The 9536-nt window shown below is 37.4% G+C and overlaps 1 protein-coding gene across 1 annotated transcript in view; it reads right to left on the bottom strand.

Annotated features, from left to right (window-relative positions):
* LOC143024003 (uncharacterized) overlaps positions 1–3229 on the bottom strand; it is a 33850-nt gene extending 30621 nt beyond the window's left edge. The window contains exon 1 of the mRNA XM_076182694.1: positions 2722–3229. Coding sequence (XP_076038809.1) covers positions 2722–2776 — 55 coding nt within the window. The 5' untranslated portion in view covers positions 2777–3229. The remainder of the gene's footprint in view (positions 1–2721) is intronic.
* Positions 3230–9536: the final 6307 nt, after the last annotated feature.

Genomic DNA, 9536 nt, shown 5'->3' on the forward strand with positions numbered 1-9536 from the left:
ATATTAGGTTAAGTTAGGTTAGTTTATATTAGGTTAAGTTATGTTAGGCTGGGTTAAGTTAGGTTAGTTCAGGTTAGATTAATCTAGGTTAGGCTGAGTTATGTTGTGTTGGGTTAGGTTAGGTTAGATTAGGTTATATTATGTTGGGACAAGTTAGGTTAGTTAGGATTAGATTAGGTTCTGGTTAGGTTAAATTAGGCTAGGTTAGGTTAGGTTAAGTTAGGTTAACTTAGGTCAGGTTAAGTCAAGTTAGTTAGGAATAGGTTAGGTTCTGGTTAGGTTAGATTAGGCTAGGTTAGGTTAGGTTATGGTTAGGTTAAGTTAGGTTAGGATAAGTTAGGTTAACTTAGGTCAGGTTAAGTTAACTTAGGTTAGATGAATCCAAAGTCTGGGAAAGACCAGTTAGGAAAGAATTCTAGTGCAGTGAGATTACCTAATTTAACCTAACACTCTAACCTAAAATAATTTAACCCACTCTACTCAATAACCTAATTCAACCTAAATTAACCTAACATCCTGAATTAACCTAACCACTCTAACCTAATTTCACATATCTTTACTCAATTTAACTTAACCCAACAATCTAACCTAATTTAATCTAACTTAATCCAACAACTTAACCTAACTTAATTCAACCAACCTATCCTAAGATAACCTAACCTAATTTAACCCAAATTAACCTCACTTGCCGTAGTCTACCTTAAACTAACCTTAACCTAATTTAACCCAACTTAACCTGTCCTAACTTAACCTAACCTAATCTAACCCAACTTAACCTATCTTAACCTGACCCAACTTAACCTAAAGATGACTTAACGTAACTTAATTGAACCCAACCTAACATAACCTAACATAAACATGACTTATTAACGTAACCTAATTTAACACAAACCTAACATAACCTACTTAAACCTAACTTAACGTAACCTACCTAAACCAAATTAAACCTTAACCTAACTTAACGCAACCTAATTTAACCCAACTTAACCTAACGTAACCCAACACCTAACATAAATCTAATTTAACCTAACTTAACCTACCTAAGCCTAATTTAACGTAATCTACCTAAACCTAACTTAACTTTTAACCTAATTTGACCCAAGTTAACCTGTCACGTGGGGAAGGGTCGCGAATGTGACAAAGAAAGGACCTTTTGAGAAAGAATTCTACTTTCGTGTTCCAGCAATGATTGAGAGATAACGGAGAATCAAAGGTAAACATGTGTACGTACGTACATACATACACATGTGTGTAGTCATGTACACACATATGTGCGTGTGCACAAACACATTTAGATGTGTAAATGTGCGCACACAGATATGTACACAAACACACACACACACACACACACACGCGCACACACACACACACACACACATGATAAACGCAATATACAAAAATACAATAAAATAAAACGAAATAGAATAGAATATAATCAAATAAATTGAAATAAAACAGAATAAAATAAGATCAAATAGATAAGAAATAAGATAAAATAGAATAATTATAAAATATTAATACCCAGAATTGATATGACACGAGGAAAAAGGCGGCGTTTCTGCCCCAATGAACAAAGGAAGGAGAGTAGAAATTAATAAGGTTAATATCCAGTCATAAAAAAGAATCTAGCGTGACTCTGGTCCGTAGGGGCTGATATGCGCAATTTCATCAGGAAATTGGCTCAATTATACATACGGGAGAGACATGAGAAGAATTTTCTACAATCTTTGTGTGTGTGTGTGTGTGTTACAACGAGATTTAGATTATAAGAATGTTAGGCACATTTTGCAGTTTTTCTATATATACAATTTTCTTACGTCATGAAAACTGCAAATAAGAAATAAATAAATATACAAAATTCAATTTATAGATACGGAAACTAGTTAAGGCGAGAGGGTGAGGGAGAAAGCGATGGAAAGAAGATCGACGACATTACGTCACAGTCGCGCCAATTTACGCCAATATGGCGTCCCTAGGTAAGAGTTGGAGAAAACGTAGAAAGATGGAATTATCATTATAATCAATTATGCATAATGGTCGGGAAAGTTCAAGAACTGAAAGTTCTTTTTTATATAACACCACAAACAAAACAACGAAGAAAGAATAATGATAATAATAATTATGGTTATAGTGATAGCAGTAACAACAATAGTAGTAGTAATAATAATAATAATAATTAATAATAATAATAATAATAATAATAATAATAATAATAATAATAATAATGATAATAATAATAATAATAATAATAATAATAATAATAATAATAATAATAATAATAATAATAATAATTATAATAATAATAATAATAATAATAACAATAATAATGATGATGATAATAATAACAATAATAATGATGATAATAATATTTATGTGGTCCTTCCACCAGAGCGCTCTGTAAGACAATTTTTTAACCTTGTAAATAGTATATACATGTTACAAAGCTTATATTAGAATCACATTACATTAAGTGTATAAAAAATGTATGGAAATTCAAGAAAAAAATCAGTGAAAACAAAAGTACATATAAAAACTACCCTGCCAAAATTGACATAAAAAACAAGAAAAGGAAAAAAATATATATACAAAAGTCATACAAAAAATTTCCCTACCCACTCTAAATATATACACACACACACATATATATATATATATATATATATATATATATATATATATATATATATATATATAGTGTATACATCACCTCTATATATTTACCAGCGCGAAAGTGTTGAGTCTTCCATGACAGATGCTGAGGCACTGGGAGCATCATGGGCGAAAAGTAGGAGAAAGTGCTCAGCCATTTGTTGGATCATCTTGTTCTCCAGATGATATTTTCACTGCAAAAGCACGGATATATACACATGAGCAGACACACACACACACACGTACGCGTGTACATACATGAACAGGCAAATCACGGGAACAAAGAGGACATGGGAAGTCTTTCTTGGCATTTACAACTTTGGAAGAGGGATCAAGAAGATTGGTTCAATAGAAAATGTGAGATTGCGAAAAGGACCATGGACGAGGCTTGGGGGAAATGGATGAAGAGAAGACGAAGCGATAAAAGAAGAGAAGTCTGCAAACAATCATGGGAGGAAGAAAGCAATTTTGAACGAGGTGTTGTAGATAAATGCAAAGATGAACCATAACTGCTTTACAGGTTTCTAAATGGCAAATTGAGGCACAGTAATCAACAGTTTAATTGTGAATGATGAGGTCTTTGAAGAAGTCTCAGCTCAGGCAGAAGTAATGAATGAAAGTTTCCAATTGGTCCTAAAGAGAGAGAGAGAGAGAGAGAGAGAGAGAGAGAGAGAGAGAGAGAGAGAGAGAGAGAGAGAGAGAGAGAGAGAGAGAGAGAGAGAGAGAGAGAGAGAGAGAGAGAGAGAGAGAGAGAGAGAGAGAGAGAGAGAGAGAGAGAGAGAGAGAGAGAGAGAGAGAGAGAGAGAGAGAGAGAGAGAGAGAGAGAGAGAGAGAGAGAGAGAGAGGGAGAGAGCACTTTTGTGGAGGAAAGTGAGGGGAACAAAAAAAAAAGTTTAGAAGATATGAGTATATAAGTGAGAGAAAATCTCTCAATCTCATGGGATCATTGAATGTGACAAAATCCTCAGGACCTGAAGGGATCTCAAACTAGATACTTTAAGAATGTAGGGACAATATTTACAGTGTTATTGCATTCTCGTTTAAGGAAGGTATTAAGACATTGTGCCACTTGATTGCAAAAGGGACAAACGTGGTGCCAATTCACAAAGGTGGAAATAAGGAGACACCACTAAGTTATTGGCCAGTATCACTGACCAGCACAAAAGTGAAATTATGTCAAAGGATTGTGAAAGATCGATGGACCAGATATCTTGAACAGATGAACATTCTGATAGTGAGTTTGTCTTCAGATCTGAAAGGTCGTGTGTGTGGAACCTTTTAAGCTTTTACGCGGGAGTTTATTGATGCGCCGTAAGAGAAAGGGAGAGGGATGGGTGGACTGTGTGAGTACCTCGACCTAGAGAAAGCATTTGACAAAGTACCTCACAGTCGACTCATGTTGAAATTGGAGCATGTTGGAGGACTGAGGGGCAAACTACCTGAATGGAAGAAGATTTTTTGAAGGAATGATAAGTGAAGACAAGGTAAGATGTCAAGATGGTCAGGAGTGACAAGCGGAGTTCCACAAGGTTCAGTGCTTGCACCTAAAATGTTTCTTGTCCATGTCAGTGACATGATGGAAGGAACAACAAGCTACGTCAACATGTTAGCAGATGACGCAAAAATCACGAGAGGAATGAAAAAAGAGAAGGATGGTAGACTTGTAAAAATATCTAGATTTTTTTTGTTTTTTTTTTGCAAGAGTGGAAAGTGAAGTTCAATAATATATATATATATATATATATATATATATAATATATATATATATATATATATATATATATATATATATATATAAAACGCAAAGTACTGGAAATGGACAATAGCGGCAAAAGGCCATCCTTATAATATTTCTTTTTGAAATATTACATTAAATATTCTTAATTCCCTTTTGAAATATTACATTAGATATTCATAATTCCCTTTAAGATAACGGTGTAATATCGTTAATACAATATAATTATTTAGGCCAGATAGTGAAAGTGACTAAAGATTGATCGTGAATAATACATGTTAGGAAAAAATGTCGACATTGTAACAAAGATTCTTATTTTTGTAGAAAAATAAATCACAGAAATGCAAATAACATAGACATAAAAACTCAAAAACTACGATTGAAAAAAAATTGGCTATGCAACATGACATAGTCCACTTAAGAAAAAGAAAAAATACAAATAGAAAAAAAAAATGTCGAGAAAAGAAGAGTGGCGACTGGTGGGAAAGAAAATCTGCTGACTTAGCAAAGTGCCGCTTCTGTGGTGAGCCACCAACTTATCAAAGTTTTATATTTTGTAATATTTTTAATCAACCATACAAGTACAAATAGGAATATTACTACTACTACTGCTGCTGCTGCTGCTACTACTACTACTAACAACAACAACAATAATGATGATAATAATAATAATAATAAGAAGAAGAAGAAGAAGAAGAAGAAGAAGACGTCAGTCAGTGGAGGGAGTGAACTTGAAGGGATGACCAAGGATGAGATGGATGGATGGGGGGAAGGGGGCTTTGAGCATGAGGGGAATGACTGCTGAGCAGGGAAGGGAGAGGTAGGAGGCAGGTGTGAATGGAAGATGGTTGTGTATGGATGATATTTTGACGCAGCTCGAAGACTTTTCTCAATATCTCCTCCTCCTTTTTCCGCATGAGAAGTGGGAGGCGGGGGTCACCGATGAAATGAAACGGCCTTGCTGTGGATGTGCTGTGTCTTGATGCATTGCTTCTGACCCAAGGCAGTGGGCGGGATACAGGGATGTCCCTTCATCCAGAAGGAGCTAAGATGAGAAGAAAATTATGGGAGTGGATGCGTGCCTTTGTCTTGGCTACCCTGTTTAAGAAGGAAGAAGCCCTTGGTATATAGATAAACATATTTTTAATCTAGCACTTGATTTGAGGTGCCACAGTGCACTTGGCAATTTGACTAGAGCGTTTGAAATTCGCCATTTATTTTCATCCTACTCTTGAGAGTGATCCCAGCATTTGAATTTTGTCACCATGCACTTTGAATTTAATTTTCATCCTACTCCAGCATTTGAATTTCATATATTTATGTCATCCTACACATATTTTGATTCTAACATTTTATATATGAGATGTCATATTGCAGTTGACAATTTGACTAGACCGTTCGAGAGTCGTCCGTCATTTTCATCCTACTCTTATTTGATCTCTTTTATTTGTTTTTATCTATTCATTTGTCATTAGGTTGTCATTGTTAACTTTGAATTTAATTTTCATCCTATTCCAGCAGTTGAATCACATATATTTATGTCATCCTACAAATTACATCTTGGTTTCAGCGTTCGATATATATGTGCGAGATGTCATACTGTTGTTGACAATTTGACTAGAGCGTTAGAAAATCGTCTGATATTTTCATCCTTCTCTTTACAATTTGACTACAGCGTTTGAAACTCGTCTGTTATTTTCGTCCTACTCTTGTTTTGATCCCAGCGTTTTGTCAATAGGCCGTCATCGTACTCTTTAAATGTAATTCTCGCCTTTCTCCAGCATTTGAATTTAATATAAATCAAACGCCTCAGTTGTCATTGTCTATCTACCTATATATATTTTTTCCATTACAAGGGAGGTAGCTAAGTCAAAAGGCAAGTACCCACTCCCACCCATTCCACTACCCTCTCTCATGGATGTCGGGTCATCCCTGTATCTCGCCCACCGCCATGGGTCAGAAGCAATGCAACAGGACAAAGCATATCCACAGCAAGGCCACTTCACTTAATCGGCGACACCCCCTCCCCTCCATCACCTCACATAGAAAAAGAGAAGACGGGGAGAAATCCCTTTGGGCTGCATCAAAATATCATTCACACATAACCACTTCCTACCCATCCCTAACACATCCATAAACCATTCTTCATTCATCCCTACCTCCTCCCTTCCCTGCTCAACAGACATTCCCCTCTTGGTCACCACCCATTTCACCCCATCCATCCATCTCGTACTCATTCTCTCAAGTTTACTCCCTCCACCTCTGCTTTCTACACTTTTTACTAATGTCCTCATCCTTTCCATGCACCCAGACCATCCCAATAATCTTTCATCAGCCCTATCTGCCATTTCATTTTCCACCCTGGCTCTCCTCGTCTCTCTCACTATCCAACCTTGTTACCCTTACCACACTTCTCAGACATTTCGCCTTAAACACATTTAAACTTTTCCTCTCTGCCTTTTTTTAAAATCCATATCTCTGGCCTAAACAGTGCTGTTGGCACAATCACTCCTTCATATAGTCTCATCTTTGCATCCATTCCTAAATGCATATTTCTCATGACACATTTTAGTTTCCCAAGTGTTAGTCTATAATTAACTTCCACCGCCACTCCTTCCTTTCTTGCCACATATAGTCCCAAGTACCTAAAGCTATCCACTTCCTCCAGCCTCTCCTTTAAGACTAACTTCCAGCTCACTTCTGTCCTCTACCCTTGTACATTTCATCACCTTGCTTTTATCCACATTTACATTCAACTTTCTCCTATTGCATACCTTCCCAAACTCCCTTAATCCCTCCTCCAACCCTGCCACAAGTGCAGTGTCATCAGCAAACAACAACTGGCTCACCTTCCCCTTTTCTCCATTTTCTTTAACCATTTCCAGTCCCTTGCCCATTACCCTTGCCTATACTTCCCACACCACCCCATCCATGTACACATTGAACAGCCATGGCATCATGACACATCCCTAATACAGTCCCACCTTTACTTTAAACCACTCACTCTCTCCATTTCTAATTCTAACACAGGCTCTACTACTCTCATAAAATCTTTTGACTGCCCTTAACAGCTTTCCCCCAATCCCATGTATCTGCAAAATCTTCATAAAGGCCCAAAAAACATTCTTATCTTTTGCTAAAGGTTACTCACATATTTGTCTCATAATAAAAATCTGATCCACACAATCCCTACCTTTCCTAAACCCACACTGTTCCTCACCAATTACTCCCTCTCCTAATCCTCTTAATTAAAACTCTCCCATATGCCTTCCCAACTACACTCAACAAACTGATCCTTCTGAAACTACTACTCACATTTGTCCCTTTTTCCCTCATAAAGCAGAACTATACAGACACTCTCTCACCACTCTATCCTCCCTTAGACACATTAAACCTCAATAACCTGTCCACTATTACTGTACCTCCTTCAGACATTCACCTAACCCAGATGCCTTACCTGCTCTCTTCATGTTAATAACTACTTGCACCTCATCATTTCTTATTTCTCTCCCATCACCATTATATTCTTAGTGTCTCCCACGGCTAACACCAATCCATCCCTATCCACCCACATTCAACAGCTCTCTAGAATACTCAGCCCATCTTCCCTTTACCCTCCTCTTCTGTTAACATCCATCCATCTCCACCTTTTACCTTTACTTCTCTACTTGATTCACTTCCCCTTCCTCTCTTAACTTCCTTCCAAAACATAATATTTTCAAAATTTGCTGTTACACTCTTTCCCCATTTTACATCTGCTTTCATTTATATTTTGTTTTGCTTCTTTCTTTGCACCTCTCATTCTACTGGACAACCAGTCCCTGAATGCTCGTTTCCTCTCTTCTACTATCTTCTTCACTTCATCATCCCTTTACTCACTACCCTTCCTTCTATTCCATCCAATCCTCCTTGTTCCACATACCATCTTTGCACACCTTGTCACTCCCTCATTCAAACGCCCCCATTCCTCTCCGACACTCCTACCTCTACTCTACTCTACACAACTCGGTGGCGTGGTTGGTAGAGTCCCAGACTGTCAATACGGCGGTCTGGGTTCGAATCCTGCCCAGGGCTGAAAATAATTTCAGTATCACTGCGCTTCGAATCGTTACTCCAACTCTCATGGGCAGGGAGCTGGGGGTGTGTGTGCGTGTAAGGTCAAAGCATTACCCATAGATCAGTCATACGAGCTCTGAGCTCTCTTCGGGAAGGGAAATAGCTGTTGATCATGAGTCCAATACGTGATCCAAAGACCATGGTGAATCTATCCTTCACCCCCTCACACACTTCTCTCAGCACCTCCTAGTAATCATGCACCTTTTCCTTCTCATTTAAACAGTGTACAGTCATCATAGACTTTGAATTTAATTATCACCCTACTCCAGTATTTCAATTTAATATAAATCAAACGCTTCAGTTGTCATTGTAAACTTTGAATTTAATTTTCATCCTAAACCAGTATTTGAGTTTCACATAAATCAAATGTTATGGTTTTTACCATAATACTGATATTATGAAGGGCTCATAGGTTAACATAGATACTAAGCTTTCTTCCTTTCCTATCAATTTATTCAGTACCTACAATATTTTTCAAACAGTAACCATATACAACACTACATCTTTGTAAACTGAAACCTTGGCTCATTTGTATTCACAATAACAACAGCTGTTGCCTCGAGTTTCTCAGACTGTAGCCTCCATAGTCAGGGCTGGATTTCTCTATTTGTGTCTTGCTGCACTGCTTCTGACCCAGGGCAGTGGGCGGAATGCAGGGATGACCCGCCATCCACAAGGAGCTAAGATAAGAGGGAGGAAAAGGTGGTGGATGGGAGTGGAATGGGTGGGAGAGGGTATGTGCCTTTTGACTTTGGCTACCTCCCTGTTAAAGGGGGGGGAAAAAGTCCTTGTAATTTGAAATTGAACTTAATATAGTTTTAAAAACTGAATTTAATACAGTATGGTTACTTTTTCACTGAAAAAATGCTTATTGCACTTTAATACAATGGGAGGGAGGGGTGGTGAATGGGATTGAAGTGGCCGAGGATTGAAATGGGTGGGAGTGGATTTATGCTTTTTTACTTTGGCTACCTCCATTTTAAGGGGAGGAAAAGCCCTTAGTATTTGTATGTGATACAATGTCTACCTAATCTCA

This window comes from Oratosquilla oratoria, unplaced genomic scaffold (assembly GCF_046742065.1).
Source record: "Oratosquilla oratoria isolate Oo_2021 unplaced genomic scaffold, ASM4674206v1 SCAFFOLD79, whole genome shotgun sequence".
NCBI lineage: Eukaryota > Metazoa > Arthropoda > Malacostraca > Stomatopoda > Squillidae > Oratosquilla > Oratosquilla oratoria.